The 18,659-nt window shown below is 36.9% G+C and overlaps 1 protein-coding gene across 3 annotated transcripts in view; it reads left to right on the top strand.

Moving 5' to 3' along the window:
* BCO2 (beta-carotene oxygenase 2) overlaps positions 1 to 18,659 on the top strand; it is a 77,483-nt gene that overhangs the window by 25,201 nt on the left and 33,623 nt on the right. For all 3 annotated transcript variants that reach the window (XM_053593713.1, XM_053593711.1, XM_053593710.1), the window contains 3 exons: positions 9,619 to 9,839; positions 10,045 to 10,160; positions 10,800 to 10,902. In XM_053593713.1, the coding sequence (XP_053449688.1) occupies positions 9,641 to 9,839; positions 10,045 to 10,160; positions 10,800 to 10,902 (418 nt within the window). In that variant the 5' untranslated portion in view covers positions 9,619 to 9,640. The remainder of the gene's footprint in view (positions 1 to 9,618; positions 9,840 to 10,044; positions 10,161 to 10,799; positions 10,903 to 18,659) is intronic.

Consider the following 18,659-nt stretch of genomic DNA (forward strand, 5'->3'; position numbering starts at 1 on the left):
CCACTTATCTAGGTGGTTTTCTGCCCCTTAAACAGAGGAAGCAGTTACCCATTGTGGAGATTTGCTTCTGGCTGAGGCAGAGACCAAGGGAACAGCTCAAGACCTGAGATATGGGCAGGAGGGCTTATATCCCTTATCACAGAGGAAAATCGTCTGTGGTGGTAATGAGAGGAAAATGCCTCTCTCCCACTGATTCCTCAGAGGATAGTAATGCCAGTGGCGTTTTACTCCACAGTGAACTAGTAGGAGTTTAACACCTCCCTAGGAATCTGTGTGTGTGACTCCAGACAGGAGGCTGCCCCCACACAAGGCTCAAGTTTCAGATTTCTCAAAACTGCTCAAATCCTTAAAGTGATATGCTCACTCAGAGAAACTACTGGTGTCTTTGTTCCCTCTCTCAGCTTATCACTTGGGCAAAGAGATTTGAATAAAAGCTGAGTGGAACAGATGCTTGGGGCCACTTGCTGGAGCCCACAAAGGGGTGGTGGTCCCCTGTGTTCCCACCTTCAAAAATTCTATTCTGTGTCTCGTGTCTTTCTTTACCATTCCTAACTCTGTATTTCTTCAGTTGGTTGTGCCAATTCCACAGTCTTAGTGGACCCTGCCCCTGGGGCAGGACCCTGACAAAATGGCATTTTTAAAGTTTCTGCATTGTAGCAGTGCTCACTTTTTATCAGTTCATGTGTCTGTAAGCACTGGCCCTGGCACTATGCCTGGCAGATAGTAGGGACTCAGGAAATCTTGTTTGAATAAATGAATGCATGGAATGCAAGATCTTGTGAGATAGACTCTAACAAGAAGAAATTTATTAAAGGCAAATGTGGATCCAAACAATCAGTTTTACAGAGCACTTCTACCAAAGACAGAAGGGATATGGCTTAACAGTTCAGTGTGTTAAAATTATTAAATGTTTAGGGGTTTTTGGTTAACAGCTCAATATGAGCCAACAGTGTAAGATGGTAACAAAAAAATAAATAAAACCATCTTGAATCAGGAAACTGAGTATATTGTTTTACTTCCAGAGTATTGTGTTTGGTAATAAGTATTAGGGTTTTATTAAGAGGATTTTAGATCAAAAATAGCAAAAATTCTCAATACCATTTCCTTTAAGTTTTTTTTTTTTTTTTTTTTTTTTTTGTAGAGACCGAGTCTCACTGTACCGCCCTCAGGTAGAGTGCCGTGGCGTCACACGGCTCACAGCAACCTGTAACTCTTGGGCTTAAGCGATTCTCTTGCCTCAGCCTCCCGAGCAGCTGGGACTACAGGCGCCCGCCACAACGCCCGGCTATTTTTCTGTTGCAGTTTGGCCGGGGCTGGGTTTGAACCCGCCACCCTCGGCATATGGGGCTGGCGCCCTACTCACTGAGCCACAGGCGCCGCCCTCCTTTAAGTTTTTTTTAAAAAAATCACTAATGTAGAAAAACCATTAGCTACCATGATCAAGAAGAAAAAGGGACTAAGTACAAATATAAAAAATAAGAAATGGTGATGGAGATGAAACCACTGAAGGGGGGGGATTACAAAAGACTGCAGATTTCTATGCAAATACATTTGAAAACCTTGATAAAATGGATGTGCATTATACATGGGCAGTACTAATTCCTATTGCATCATCTGCAGGAAAAAAAAGATTACCAAAAATTGACAGAGATGGAAAGTTTAGGAAGACCAATTTTTGTAGAAGAAATAGAGAATCTTATAAAGAAAATATTCCTCATAAAAAACGCCAGGCCCAGATTCTTTACAGAATTATACCAAACTTTCTAAGATAGTTCCAATGCTTTATACATTATTGAAAATGAAGGGAAACTTCCTAAGTTTTTTATGAGGGAAGTATCTCATTGTTATCTAGTATGATAAAAGACTGTGCATAAACAGTAATACAAACTAATATTATTTTTGAATATCCACAAAATAGTACAAAATGTATACTAATACAGCACTAATAAATACTTTAATAACAAACAGAATCCAACTCCACATTAAAAATAAAATTCACTAGATCAGGTGAGATTAATTTCAAGAATGCAGAGTACTGTATTTTGTCATGTATAATGTGTACCCATAGTTTGTCCCAAACTTTCAGGAAAAAAAATCTTTCATTTAAGTTTTTAAAGGAGGGTAGAGTGGCTGCACAGTGGTGACTCCTCTTGTGAGAGGCATGAGACATGGAGCCAGCTGCTGGGGACAAGCTGGGAGCCAGTGCAGGCAGCTGAGAATAGTCTGGACAACCTGAGCACTTGACCTCTTCAACTGTCCCCTCCTGTCCCATTCTCATCCCCACACCCTCTTATGTCCTATTCTTACGCATGTCCTTTGGTGGATAGCATGAGAGGTGAGACAGTCTGGAAAGGGCAGGTATCTACTGTCAGGAGCCTGCAGCAGGCAAGGCCAGCCCTGGCCCCTTCCACCAGTTTCCCAAGAAATAAACCCACCAGAGTTCTCAGCGGAGTGGCTGTGGCTGTGTTCTCACAGATGGACATAGGTGGGAATAGGAAATGAGAGAACATGGGGATAAAGGTAGGCCAGGAAAGGATATTTGGGGGAGACTGGGTGCTCAGACTGTCTGGACCACTCTCACCTGGGCTCATTTCTGACTTCTCTGCAACATCTGGCTGTTCTTCATGTATCCTTCGCGTGAGAGAAGGAGGCACTCATTATATGGCAACTTCTGCCTTCCTCTCACTGAGATCTTGGTACTCATCATTGAATCACTGTTGGTGGCTGTCTGCTTCTAAGATGGCAGAGGTGGTGGTGTCCAGCGTGATGGGCCAGGCAGGCTGGGGCTTCTGCAGCTGTGGTGCTTGACTGGTGAGGGGACTTCAGGAGAGGTGGGGTAGTATGGAGGGGGAATGATTATTGTGTTCCAGGGTAATATTTTGCATATGTATATTGTTATTTCTTTCTCAGAAGCAAAAATAAAAGAATTAAAAATATTTGTATAGATATGGAATTAGTACTGCCCATGTATAACGCACATCCTTATTTTCCCCTCAAGAATTTGAACAAAAAGTGCACATTATACATGGCAAAACATGGTAGATTTATAAGCAAATACATTAATGTCATATACCATATTAATAGATCTCAGGGAAAATAATTGTATAATTATCGGCATCAATGCTGAGAAAACTTGTGTCAAAATTCAACATCCGTGTCTTATCAAAATACTCAACAATAGAACTTGATAGTTTCTAAACATGATTTTATAGATATATATAAAATATATATATACACTCAGTATACATATTAGAATATCATATATATCCTAAGTATCTTATAAGTGTCTATCTCTATATCTTTGTGGTAATGCCAGTAATACTAAATTGGGAAATATTTAAAGTAATTTTTCTAAGTTTAGGAATAGGAAAAGATGTTCAGTTTCTCCACTACTACAAGCACAAAGATGAGTAAAATTATCTTTTTTTGCAGATGATGTAATAGTAAATCTAGAAAACCATAGAGAATCAATGATAAAACTAAATTTTTTTTCTTTTTTTTTTTTTTGAGACAGAATCTCACTCTGTCACCCTGGGTAGAGTGCCGTGGCATCATCATAGCTCTCAGCAACCACAAACTCTTGGGCTCAAGTGATCCTCTTGCCTTAGCCTCCCATGTAGCTGGGACAACAGGTGTGCACCACCACAACTGGCTTGTTTTTCTGTTTTTAGGAGAGATGGGTTCTCACTCTTGCTTAGGCTGGTCTCAATCTCCTGAGCTCAAGCAATCCACCTGCCTCAGCCTCCCCAGAGTGCTAGGATTATAGGCATGAGCCACTGTTTCTGGCTCTATAAAACTAAATCTAATAATGAAAGGTAGGCAACAGGATGGAAAATTAACATACTGAAATCATAGACTCCATATATGCAAACAATAACCAGTTAGAGAATATATTGGTAGGGAAAACTTCATTTACAGTCGCAACAAAGCTCAGATACTTAGCAATGAACTTTAAGAAATGTGCAAACTTTAAAACACTCCTGAAAGACATACTTGAACAAATGGAAATACCATCCCCTGTTCTTTATTGGAATGATCCAAAGTCATAGAGATGTTAGTTCTCCCTGAGTTAGTTTATAAATCTAATAGAAGATTAATAAAAGTTCCAACAAGCTAATTAAAGAAGTTAGACAAATTGATATTTCAATACTAAAGTTCAAATGTAGAAATCACTATGTAAGAATAGTTAAGAAAACGGTAAAAAAAATGTTTTCATAGGGAATGATAAGCACTACCACGTTATTAAAATAAATCACAAAGACCCTACAATTAAAACAGGGTGATAGTGGTTTATGAACAGACAGACAGATGATATAAAATAGAAATGGACCCAAGAACTTAAGGAAATTTAGTGTATGATAACAGTGGCATCTCAAATAATTGGGTAAAAGAAGGACATTTTCTTTCTTCTTTTCTGCAATTTTTAAAATCATGGTAAAATGCACATAACACAAAATTTGTTGTATTAACCATTTTAAGTGTGCAGTTCAGTATCGTTAAATATATTTACATTGTTGTGAAACAGATTGGGAACTTTTTCATCTTGTAAAACCAACACTCTGTACCCATTCCTCATTTTTTGTTTTCCCATCCCCTGTTAACCACTATTCTACCTTCTGTTTTTATGAATTTGACTATTTACAATATCTCATATAAATGGAATTATACAATATTTGTCTTTTTATTACTAGCCTATTTAATTTAGCATAATGTCCTCAATGGTTCATCCATGTTGTAACATGTGACAGAATTTCCTTCCTTTTGAAGGATAAATAGTATTATAGTGTATGTTTTAGAGAAGCCAAAATTTCCCCTCTACTCTCTTCAAATCTTGGCCCAAGAATGAAATGGTCATATGACAGATAAACCAGAAGAAAAACATACAAGTTTTATTTAGTCATTTTTACATGTACCTGGGAGCCTGCACAAGAAAAATGAAGCACTAAATAAGTTATAGCTGAAAGTTTATGTAGTAGGTTGAACAAAAAGTAGCAAGTATGAAAATGTGACGGGATGAAGGGGTTAGTTAATTGTGAAAAGTGACCATGAGCCTATTAACAAAGTTTGTATAGATTTTTCTTGGCTGTGATTCTATCTCTGGTGACAAGAATGTCTTTCTTCCTTCTGATACAGGGAGGGTACCCTTCACATGGGAGTTTTATCTCCTGCTTTGAGGAAGAAAAATGGTGATCAAGTGTCCTTTTTGTATCTGCTATCTTTTCAAGTGCCTTAAACTCCAAAATAAGCAGAATGTCAAAGTGGCATATTTGGGGGTGATGTGCTCGGAATCCTTACAATCTAAACATTTTGTTTATCTGTTTTACCATTGATGGACACTTGAGTTGCCTACACTTTTTTGGCTGTTGTGAATAATGCAAATATCTCTTCTACTTTCAAGAATCATTGCCTTTCAAGATGATGTTAGCTTTGCTTATCCATGCTGAGGACATTAAGCATTCAATTTATCAAGCATATGAAAGAAAAAAACATATGATAAACCCTTTAAAAAGCAAAGCCACTTTTCCTTACAGTTTTTCAACATTCCATCATTTACATAGATCACTTTTAGCATAGTCATATGGACAAAAATGATTATCTAGGAAGGATATTCATTTTATTTGTCTATTCAAATAATTGAATACACAAATAATTCATTTGTCTACAAATGAATGATTCAAATAATTGAATAAATGACATTTATTTGTCTATTCAATATTGGACAATGAATTGACATTCATTTTATTTGTCTATTCAATAATTCATTTATTTAGTATAATCTTGATAAATATGAAAAATTTTGAATAAATGAAAATTTTAATACCTATAAGATATGAAGATAGCTATTCCTAAAAACTTAGGAACGCATTCTAATTTGGTAAATGCTAGGCATTCTGTATCCTCTCGTACTATTCTCTTAGCCATAGGGTCAAGATCAGAATTATATATATTTTTTCAATTAAAAAAATATATAATATATATGTATTATATATGTGTATATAATATATATGTATAATGTATTGTATACATTAATGCAATCATGGGGTACCATGCATTGGTTTTATATACCATTTGACATATTTTCATCACACTGGTTAACATAGCCTTCCTGGCATTTTCTTAGTTATTGTGTTAAGACATTTATATTCTACATCTAGCAAGCTCCACATGCATCCCTGCAAGATGCACCGGAGGTGTGATCCCACCAATCACCCTCCCTCCGCCCATCCTCTCCCCTCCCCTCCCCTACTTCTCCCCCTTTCCCATATTCTTAGGTTATAACTGGGTTATAGCTTTCATATGAAAGCCATAAATTAGTTTCATAGTAGGGCTGAATACATTGGATACTTTTTCTTCCATTCTTGAGATACTTCGCTAAGAAGAATATGTTCCAGCTCCATCCATGTAAACATCAAAGAGATAAAGTCTCTTTCTTTAAGGCTGCATAATATTCCATGGTGTACATATACCACAATTTATTAATCCATTTGTGGGTTGATGGGCACTTGGGCTTCTTCCATGATTTAGCAATTATGAATTGGGCTGCAATAAACATTCTGGTACAAATATCTTTATTATAATGTGATTTTTGGTCTTCTGGATATATACCTAGTAGAGGAATTGTAGGATTGAATGGCAGATCTATTTTTAGTTTTCTAAGTGTTCTCCAAACATCTTTCCAAAAGGAATGTATTAGTTTGCATTCCCACCAGCAATGTAGAAGTGTTCTCTTTTCTCCACATCCATGCCAACATCTCTGTTTTTGGGATTTTGTGATATGGGATAATCTTACTGGAGTTAGATGATATCTCAAAGTAGTTTTGATTTGCCTTTCTCTGATTAAGAATGATGAGCATTTTTATATGTCTGTAGGCTGTGTGCCTGTCTTCTTCAGAGAAGTTTCTCTTCAAGTCCCTTGCCCAGCCTGCAATGGGAACACTTATTCTTTGCTTGCTAATACGTTTGAGTTCTCTGTGGATTCTGGTTATTAAACCTTTGGTGGAGACATAACCTGCAAATATCTTCCCCCATTCTGAGGGCTGTCTGCTTGCTTTACTTACTGTGTTCTTGGCTGTGCAGAAGCTTTTTAGTTTGATCAGGTCCCAGTAGTGTATTTTTGATGTTGCTTCAATTGCCCAGGGGCTCCTCATAAAATATTCACCCAGGCCGATTTCTTTAAGAGTTTTCCCTGCACTTTCTTCTACTATTTTTATAGTTTCATGTCTTAAGTTTAAATCTTTAATCCAGTGAGAATCTATCTTTGTTAATGGTGAAAGGTGTGGGTCCAGTTTCAGTCTTCTACAGGTCGCCAGCCAGTTCACCCAGCACCATTTGTTAAATAGGTAATCTTTTCCCCACTGAATGTTTTTAATTGGCTTGTCAAAGATCAAATAACGGTAAGTAGCTGGGTTCATCTTTTGGTTCTCTATTCTGTTCTAGACATCTACTTCTCTGTTTTTGTGCCAGGACCATGCTGTTTTGATCACTATCGATTTATAGTGTGGTCTGAGGTCTGTTAGTGTGATTCTTCCTGGTTTGTTTTTATTTCTGAGTAATGTCTTGGCTATTCGAGGTTTTTTTCTGATTCCCTATAAAACGAAGTATTTTTTTGAGATCTTTAAAGTATGACAGTGGAGTTTTAATAGAGATTGCATTAAAATTGTATATTGCTTTGGGTAGTATGGACAAATCAACAATGTTGATTCTTCCCAGCCATGAGCATGGTATGTTTTTCCATTTGTTAACATCTTCAGTTGTTTCTTTTCTTAGTTTCATAGTTCTCTTTATAGAGATCTTTCACGTCTTTGTTAGGTAAACTCCCAAATATTTCATCTTCTTTGGCACTAATGTTAACCTTGTCTGTTTTTTCAGCTTGACTATTGTTGATATATATAAAGGCTACCGATTTATGATTGTTGATTTTGTAACCTGAGATGCTGCTGTATTCCTTGTTACTTCTAAGAGTTTTGTACTAGAATCCCTGGTGTTTTCCAGATATCCTATTATCTGCAAAGAGTGAAAGTTTGACCTCTTCTGACCCTGTATGGATACCCTTGATCGCCTTTTCTTCCCTAGTTGCGATGACTAAAACTTCCATTACAATGTTAAAGAGCAGTGGAGACAATGGGCAACCTTGCCTGGTTCCTGATCTGAGTGGAAATTTAACTCCATTCAGCATGATATTGGCTGTGGGTTTGCTGTAGATGGCCTCTATCAGTTAAAGAAATGTTCCTTCTATACCAATTTTCTTAAGTGTTCTGATCATGAAGGGATGCTGTATATTATCAAAAGCTTTTTCTGCATCAATTGAGAGACTCATATGGTCTTTGTTTTTTAATTTGTTTACATATATTGAACCAGCCTTGAGACCCTGGGATAAAACCCACTTGGTCATGGTGTATAATTTGTTTGATGTGTTGCTGGGTTCTGTTTGTTAGGATCTTGTTGAATATTTTTGTATCAATATTCATTAGTGATGTTGATCTATTATTTTCTTTCTTTTTTTTTTTTTTTGTAGAGACAGAGTCTCACTTTATCGCCTTCGGTAGAGTGCCATGACGTCACAGGACTCACAGCAACCTCTAGGTCTTGGGCTTCCATGATTCTCCTGGGTGCCGGCCCCATATACCGAGGGTGATGGGTTCAAACCCAGCCCCGGCTGAACTGCGATCTATTATTTTCTTTTCTTGTTGGGTCTTTTCCTGGTTTGGGGATCAAGGTGATGTTTGCTTCATAGAATGTGTTGGGTAATATTCCTTCTTTTTCTATATTTTGGAAAAGGTTGAGTAATATAGGTACTAGTTCTTCTTTAAAGGTTTGGTAGAATTGTGATGTGAAGCCATCTGGTCCCGGGCTTTTCTTTTTAGGGAGAGTTTGTATAGTCGATGCTATTTCAGAACTTGATATAGGCCTGTTCAACATTTCCACTTGATTCTGGCTAAGTCTTGGAAGGTGGCGTGCTTCCAAGTATTGGTCAGTTTCCTTCAGATTTTCATATTTCTGAGGATAAAGTTTCTTGTAATATTCATTAAGGATTTTTTGAATTTCTGAGAAGTCTGTTGTTATTTCGTCTTTGCCATTTCTGATTGATGAAATTAGAGATTTTACTCTTTTTTTCCTGGTTAGGTTGGCCAAAGGTTTATCTATTTTATTGACCTTTTCAAAAAACCAACTTTTTGATTTATTGATCTATTATATAATCCTTTTGTTTTCAATTTCATTTAATTCTGCTCTAATTTTGGTTATTTCTTTTCTTCTGCTGGATTTGGGATTGGAATGTTCTTCCTTTTCCAGTTGCTTGAGATGTCCCATTAAGTTGTTAACTTCCTCTCTTTCTGTTCTCTTTATGATTTATAAGCATCGGGGTTTTCTTTAGCCCTCTAAAATGTGAGCTTTTTGGCAGGGGTAAGGTTCAGGAGATAGTAAGTTGCTCTTTCCTCAGGATATACCTAAAATGCTATTCTTCTTTAATTTCAAGTTCTCTGTCTAATCAGGTTGTGCTGGGAATCCATTGCATTTCCTTATCTTTATATTTGAAGCGAAGATACATCACTCCATCACTCATTTTGACCTAGTGTTTTCTTACTCATGTGTTTTTCTACTTTTCCCTCTTATTTGAAGGTATAATCATTGGTTTGATGGAATGGCTTTGCTTCACCAGTTCAGCATGGCAAAAGGCACAGTGACTTACAGGAGCAAGTTTCTAGAGAGTGATTCATATAAGGCCAATAGTGCTCAAAATCGAATTGTTATCTCAGAATTTGGCACACTGGCTCTTCCAGATCCATGCAAGAATGTTTTTGAACGTTTTGTGTCAAGGTTTGAGCTACCTCAAAATGCAGGTAAGCTGCAGGTGACAGTGATGAGAATTTAAACTATTCTGATACACGACAATCCATATTATATCTAAATAAATATAAATTTTGAAAATAGATTTTTGTGTGTGTGTGTGAGAGGATGTTGAAACTGCTTTCCCCCTTTGAGTGTGTGGTTAGGTTCTTCCACAGTAAGCCATAGTGCTTAAATAACTCTGGGGTTTGGTTTCAGCCATGACTGACAATACTAGTGTCAACTATGTGCAGTATAAGGGTGATTACTACGTTAGTTCTGAGACCAACTTTATGAATAAAGTGGACATTGAAACTCTGGAAAAGACAGAAAAGGTAAAGTATATAAAAGTATATGTTAAAAAATGAATAAAATAGACTCTAAAATTTCTTACCATTCAAAGTACTTAGTAATAGTAGTAGATAACTGAGGAAGAAATTGGGGGTGTAATCACACAAAAGCAAAGTTATTCTTTCATTCAGATTACTTTCACCGTCTGCCATGGTTAGAATGTCCTGTGGTGTTAGTTTTCACTTAAAGATAATCCTGAACTTCTTCCTTAATCCTAATATATGAAGGCTGGGGTAATTCTGGGGTAATTCTGGAGAATTAGAATGGTACTTATCTACTTTGGTTAGTTAGTTCATGTTCTCTAGCTAACATTGCATTTGCATAACATATTAATTAAAAATACAATTTTAGACCAGAGCTTTAATTTTAATTCTTTTGCTTCTTTTGAACTTTCTTGTGATTTTGGGTAAATTTATTCAGGGTTGCTTTGTTGGTGGTGGTGGTAAGCTTTTTGGTTTTTTTTGTTGTTGTTTTCTTGGGTTAGTTATTTCTTTGGTTTTGATTTCTTTTTCTTTAGTAGGAAAAACGAATTTTGATTTCACAGAAGTAAGAAATTGGTGCTTAGACTGTAGTTTTCATATCTTATTTTTAAAATATTTGACACATCGCTACTAAATTTGCAGGTAGATTGGAGCAAATTTGTTGCTGTGAATGGGGCAACTGCACATCCTCATTATGACCCAGATGGAACAGCATACAATCTGGGGAACTCTTATGGGCCACAAGGTAAAATTGTAATGGCAGTCTTTGTACAAGTAGCTGAGAGTTAATGCTTTTCTCAGTGTTCCATTATGGTTAAAATGTAAATATATGAAACATCATTTGGAAGGTTCAGAAAGAAATCTCCAAAATGGCATGACTGAACTTAAAATATATGATTTATCATTAAGGATCTGCTCTATGGTCCATCTGAACCTATGCTTAGCAGCTGATTTTCTGTTTGACCTTTTCAGTTTAACTCACATTTTTATGTTTCCTTATGCCAGTGATTCTCAACCTTCCTAATGCTGTGACCCTTTTATACAGTTCTTGTGGGTCACGACCCACAGGTTGAGAACTGCTGCCTTATGCCTTTGGCTTACAAGCATGGTAGGGATTTTCAGTGCATATTCCTCAAACTTGAATTTTTAAGGAGTACCATATTGTAAGTATAAGAAATTTGAAATGCTGTAGCCAAGAGATAAAGGGAAGGTACACTGTCTATCACATAGGGAAGGAATTTATTTTTGTCAGGGAAGTAGTACACTAAAAAGTAAGTTAAGGTCATTGTGGGGCTACATTTACAACCCTTTACATCACACTTCTTTCCTGGTCATCCACGTGCTTCTACAGCCACCTATCAATCTGCTCCAGAAAGTTCTAATACGTAATAATGATACTTAAATTGTACTGAGTACTTATTGTACTCTGGTGAGAGGTGGTTTCCCCTGTATTTTCTCATTTAATCCCTATACCAACTCTCTGAGAAAGGCACTAGTACATACATATTTCTTCCATTTTACAGATGAGGGTGGTGAACCTTGAAAAGTTTTAGTCCTGTCTTAGACAAACTCTGAAGCATCTGAGAGACTTGACATCAAGCCTGACTCACATCCAAAACCTTCTTGTTAGTCTCTTTTTTAGCCCATCTCATTAGTTATTTGTCACTGAGTACAGAAGACTGTATTGGTATTTTTTAATATGCAGTGTCTTCTTAGTCATCATTTCTTCTTCCACTTGTTAAGGTCTTTTCACGTATCTACTCACTCTCTAAAGAGCTCCAAGTTGTGGGTCCTTTACCTGAATCCACATGTCTCCCTCTGTTTTAAAAGGAATGTGTAATTGTATAGTTCCTTCCTTATCTGTGGTTTTGTTTTCCACAGAATCAGCTACCTACACTAAATAATTTTTTTTCAGTTGAACAAATTTAAACAAAGAAAATATAAAAGATAAGCTCCCCATGGCCAAATTTATCATCTTTTTTTTTTTTTTTTCTCTTTCAGGCATTTATTTATTTTTATTTATAGTTTGTGTTCAATGCAAATCAATTCCATAACATGAGAAGTTACTATGTATCTAAGCATAAATACATAAACACAATATATAATTCAAAAAAGGTGTATGGCATTCAGGTGCAAACAAAAGACAGTGTTCATTCACACATACAGTTGCTTCAGATCTGTCTGATCTGGTTCTCATGTTGCTTTCTAAAGATGGAAAAAGAATAACTTTGGTCACCATGACTACTGTGGCTAGTTTAGATACTAGAATATCTAAGCATCAGTGCGTGACCATCCAAATGAAAGACTTTGCCAAGTGTCTATTTTTAAAAAGGTTTCTGTGTGTCGAGGCAGTCAAAGATTTACTGCAGAATCAAGACAACTTTTTTAGAACCTGGTTCTAACTATCTAAAAATACTGACTGATAACAGAAAGTGTTCCAAATGTAGCTATTCTGACCTAGAGTAGTCCTTGATCTTTTTTTTTTGTTGTTAAAAGTATTTACAGAAAGTATAAAAGGTTTTATGATTTTAATCAAAGTCAGCTTCTAGTCTTCACTTTCCAAATTCTTGATTTACACTTTTGGCTCCTTCACATTTTTGCCTTTTTAATTTCAAGATGTGTAATTTTGCCTTTAAAACAGATCGTTCCTTAAATTATATAAAGTATTCAACATGCAAAAATAAAATGCATTTTGAAATTAGTTAAGTCAATGTAATTCTATCTACTCTATGGAATCAGTTTAGCTAAATGGATCTGGTGCTCCTGTTAAATGGAAATAGGTGCTAGGAAATGCCTACCACTTGGCTCTGTAAGGATATGCAAGAGTTATTCATGATGCTTGGACTTGGGGGAGCTGCCAATTCTTTGTTGCTCTGGCACATGTCAATTACTACATAAAAGGTCTAATGCAATGTCAAATCCAAAGCCTCAGAGAAAAAAATGTTCACTTCCGAAGACAACAGTGATAGCTTTACAATGTAAAACTCCTTCTAGAGTATATTGGCATTAAATTAGTTCTGCCGAAACAATACACTGAGGATTTACAGTAACACCTAGTAGTGCCTTTTAGTGTACATGTAAATAGAATCAGGGAAGATTTTTTATATCACCTGTTTTTATGGCTTTATAGAACGAATGAACCAAAAGAAAACTGAATCTCTGTTCCACATCATATCCTTTATTTCTAGACAAAGATATAATCTATTCTTATTTTCAAGGTAGTTTTAAGTGTCCGTATTTCTTAAGCCACATTCAAGGAAATCATATTTTAACCAATTTTGGATGTTGCCTCTTTTCCCCTTGTGCATGAAACTTCAGTAGACTTAATATTGGCAATATAAATCATCTAGTCAAACCCTTCTCATGTTCTTCAAACCAATCAATTTGGGTTCTTAATATTTTCTGTGTTAATAAAAGGAGATGTGGAATTAGTAGATTCGATGAACACCTGTTTTTTCCCTTGGCACAATGGATTTCTAGATGCCATTTGGATTGGATTTAGAAGATAGGGAAATACAGATGTTTCTTGGCCTGAGTCTTTTAACAGTAGAGATATAGAAAGGAGAGGGAGATCACGAGGACACTGGCTGTTGATTGTAGCGCACTGTCAATTGCCATGGTGAGGGCATTAGCTGGATTTGGGACAGCCAAGGTAGTCTGGGAGGAGTTACTTGAAACTGCTGTAACCGTTGTTTCATCTGAATAAATCTGTGTGGGTAAGAGCAGTGCCAGAAGCAGCAGCCTCAGCCCAAGCCTGGCCACCATCGCTCTGCCCACGTCCCCTCCGACGGTGTGCAGCATGTCTTGTGGGATGCTGGCTGCTTGGAGAACTGCCGGCTCCGGGTGGGTGCAGGCAAGGTCCGAATTTATCTAATAAGATAAATTTTTAAAGCATAGTAGCACTGAGTAAAAGTCTGAGAAAACCTACAACAATCTAAATTCCTAATCTTTTTATTACTAAAATTTAAGATTTAGGTTTTATTTAAAAGAAATTCACACACATCACAAACATCCACTGAAAATATGGACTGAGTCTGATTTTAAAAAGTAGTTTCAAGAACACTACTTAATAGAATTTTTTCTCATCCTTAAAAAAAAATTTCAGATTAATATGAGGATACAAATAATTACGTTACAAAGTTTGTGTTTGTTAGGTGAGGTCCCTGTTGTACTGTGTTCTACACCCAGGAGGTGAGTGATACACCCTTACATTGTGCCCATTAGGAGGGAGCACACTGATCCCCCTGCCTCCTCCCCTCTACACTTCTCTTTCCCTCCCCTCCTTAACTTGAATTAAATTGAATTTTTCTGTTGTGTGGGCGTGTATTAGTTCCTTTACTGGCTTCATATTGGTATTGAGTACATTGGGTATTTGTTTTTCCATTCTTATGATACTTTACCAAAGAGAATGTTCTCCAGATTTATCCAGGTTAATACAAAAGATGTAAAGTCTCCATCTTTTTTTATGGCTGAATAGTATTGCATGGTATGCATATACCACAGTTTATTAATCCATTCATGGTTGATGGGCACTTTTTTCATCCTTTTTAAAGTTCAATGGAATGTTAAATATTCACAGAAATTTTATTACAGTATATTGTTATAATTGTTCTATTTATTATTAGTTACTCTTGTTACTCTCTTTATGCCTAATTTATAAATTAAACTTTATCATAGGTGTGTTTGCAAAGGAAAAAACAGTGTATGTAGAGGTGGGCATGATGGCACATGCCTGTAATCCCAGCTACTCAGGAGGCAGAGGTGGGAGGATAATTTGAACCCATGAATTAGAGGCTGTAATGAGGTATAATAGTTGCCACTGCACTCCAGTGGTAGAGGAAGACTCTGTGTTTTTTTAAAAAAGTATATATAGAATTTGATGTTATCCACTGTTTAAAGCATTCACTGGAGTGCTCGGAATGAATCCCCCATGGGTAAGGGTGTTGATTATATTTCTGACTGTCTCTTCATTTTAGCTATCAATTGACCTACCATCACAACCTATGAAACCTTTGCATAGGTTAATGATATACCTTTGGTAGATAATTGGCTTTGTGAATTTCTTCTCTATATATCTTTATTTACACATGTGAGTGCATCTGAAGATGAATATTATGGTTTTTTTTTTTTTTTTATTGGTTCAAGTAGAGAGAGGGTGTCCTGGGCAGCCTATCACCCAGTTCGGTCTCCTCTTTATTACCTGACATAAGCATAGATTCTTCAAAACAGGTATAGGAAACAGCAAATATCTTTCTAGGTAAAATGTTTCAACAAATAGTCACTCAGCAGTGTTTTTTGTCTAGCCATCTTTTTTAATCATTAAAGAATCTGTTTTTTTTTTTTTTTTCTAAAAAGGCAAGACATCACTCTGTTGTCCAGGCTGGAGTGCAGTGATGTGGTCATACCTCACTATACTTCCAACTCCTGGGCTCAAGTGATCCCCCCGCCTTGGCCTCCCAAAGCACTGGATTACAGGCATGAGCACTAGGCCTCATCCCCAAAATCTACTTCTTCATATATTAACTCTGTTAACCAAGTAGATCACTTTGTAACTCATTCATAATATGATAAATATTATTTAATCATTCTGAATTTTATATTCTAAAACCAGTAGTCACCAGGTCAGTTATTCTCAGTCTTTGGTGTGCTGAGGGGTCATCTGGAATACTTGTTAGCTATGTAGATTACTGGGCTTCATTCATCTTCAGGAATTCTATTTATTTATTTATTTATTTATTATTTTTTTTTTGAGATGGAGTCTCACTCTGTCACCCTGAATAGAGAGAGTGCCATGGCATCATCATAGCTCATAGCAACTGCAGACTCTTGGACTAAAGTGATCCTCTTGCCTCAGCCTCCTTATAGTTGGAGGCACCTGCCATAATAGCCAGCTAATATTTCTATTTTTAGTAGAGACAGGATTTCATTCTTGTTCAGGCTCATATCCAACTCCTCAGCTCAGGCAGTCCACCCACGGTAGCCTCCCAGAGTGCTAGCATTGCAAGTGTGAGCCACTGCACCCAGCCAAGGATCTGCATTTTAATATGGTCCTGGGTGATCTTGGTGCAAATGGCCCCTGGCTCTCACTGAGAATCTCAGTCAACAATCATGAGAGGCTTTGCTTGCTACTTTGCCTCAATCTGCTGTTAATATAAACTCCTAGAGAGTCTCTCAAAGTTAGACTCACAGTATTGGGCAGGCAGATCTTTAGGAACATTTCTTTATTGTTTCCTGAGTATCTGTTAGCCTTGCCTAATGCCTTCAAGATTTTCAGTTCAAACGATTCATTAACTAATGTGTTTAAGTTCCGTGAATTGAGTAATTGTCACTTAATCCAATTCTAGGACAGGAAATTCTTCTCCTAATCCCAACTAATGCTGAATCTACTTATTTTTTCTCACTTGATAATTTGGTTCAGTGAGAAGTTTTTGAACTGGAACTCCAAATACATGTAGTTGCATGGAACTTGATTACCTAGTATACATTCGGGGGGAATTTAATGATTCTCACTGTAATAGAATAAAATTATTGTTAGTAATTTCTACCTTTGGGAAATAAAAAGCTTTTTAATTGTTTTAGCTTTCTCAGATATTTTTAAGAGGCTTTTTAAAAATTAGCCAAAAACCCTTAAACATTAATAGTCCAACTAATTTTTAATATTTGTTTAAAATATGTTCTTCATATTAATCAGAGACTACTTAATCAGGGAACTATAGAGCTTATCTAAGACTTCTTTCCTTACTGTACAATGCATGGTGTTTTAGATATAATGGTTTCTCAAAATTTATCTCTAGGGTGGGGCACAGTGGCTCATGCCTGTAATCCCAGTGCTTTGGGAGGCTGAAGTGGGAGGATCACTTGTGGCTAGGCAACATAGAGAGATCACTCTGGCAATATAGTGAGAACTTATCTCTACGAAAAAGAAAACAATTATTTGGGTGGTGGCGCACACCTGTAGTCCTAGCTATTTGGGAGGCTGAGGCTGGAGGACCCTGTGAGTCCAAAAGATTGATGTTTTAGTGAGCTAGGATTGCATCACAGCATTCTAGCTGTGTGACAGAGTGAGACCCTGTCTCTGGAATTAAAAAAAAAAAAAAGAAAGAAAAAAAAACCATATTTATATCCCCCAACATAGTCCTCATCAATGTTGTATATCTTAGCTGCTTACTCAGTGTTCTTCTAGGACATCTAATAGGCATTACAAAATTAATTTGTCTAAAACCAGACTCCTGATCTTTTCCCCTAAACTTTCTTTTCTTATTTTTTTTAAATTAGAGATTTAGAGATGGGATTTTGTTTTATTGTCCAGGTTGAACTTGAACTCCTGGACTCATGTCCTCAGTAGCTGCCACTACAACTGTGCACCTCTGTATGCAGCTTAAACTTTCTCTTCTTATGATGAGTCTTTTCCATCTCAATTGATGCTAATTCTGTCTTTCCAGTTTCTCAAGACAATAACTTTGGAATCTTTTTTTTTTGAGATAGCATCTGACTCTGTTGCTCTGGGTAGAATGCCATGGTGTCCCATACCTCGTAGCAACCTAAAACTCATGGTCTTTTTTTTTTTTTTTTTGGCCAGGGCTGGGTTTGAACCCACCACCTCCAGCATATGGGACTGGCACCCTACCCCTTGAGCCACAGGCACCGCCCAAACTCATGGTCTTAAGCAATCCTCTTCCCTCAGTCTCCCAAGTACCTAGGACTATAGGCACCCACCTCACCACTTGGCTAGTTTTTCTATTTTTAGTAGAGACAGGGTCTTGCTCTCTATTGGACTGGTCTTGAACTCCTGAGCTCAGGCAATCCACCTGCCTCAGCCTCTCAGAGTGCTAGGATTATAGGTGTGAGCCACCACACCCAGCCTGGAATCATCCTTTATATTTCTTTCTCACATCCACACCCAGTTGATTAAAACATAATTTCAGCAATGCCTTCGACATGTATACAAAATTCAACTACCTCATACCACCTCCAGGGCCACAACTCTACTTTGAGCCACCCTCCCCTCTCACTTGAATGACTAAAACAGTCTCTTACCTGGTTTCCCTGATTCTGTCCTTGCCCCACTTTAGTTTCTTCTCAGCACAGCAGCCAGAGTTATCATTTAAGTCCACACCCACCTCTATGACTTCACCTCCTAGACTGTCCTCTTTTCTTCTTGTGACAGGGTCACCCAGCCTTCTTTGTTTTATGTGAACACTCAGACCTGCTGTCTCTGGAGAACCTTTGCATTTGCTTTTCTCTCTGCCTGAAATGGGTTTCTCCCAGATATCCTCAAAGCTCTCTTTCTCATCTCCTTCAAATGTCACCTAATTAGTGAAGACTTCTCAAACCAGCTTATTTATTCATTTGTAAATATAATAAACTTTATTTAAAAATTTTTTTATTTCAGATTAATGTGAAGGTACAATTTCATGTTTACATTTGTTAGGAAGAGTCCCTGTTGCAGTATCCCCCACTAAACTTTATTTTTTAAATAAGTTTACATTTACAGAAAAATTT

The sequence above is a fragment of the Nycticebus coucang genome, chromosome 6 (assembly GCF_027406575.1).
Source record: "Nycticebus coucang isolate mNycCou1 chromosome 6, mNycCou1.pri, whole genome shotgun sequence".
Lineage (NCBI taxonomy): Eukaryota > Metazoa > Chordata > Mammalia > Primates > Lorisidae > Nycticebus > Nycticebus coucang.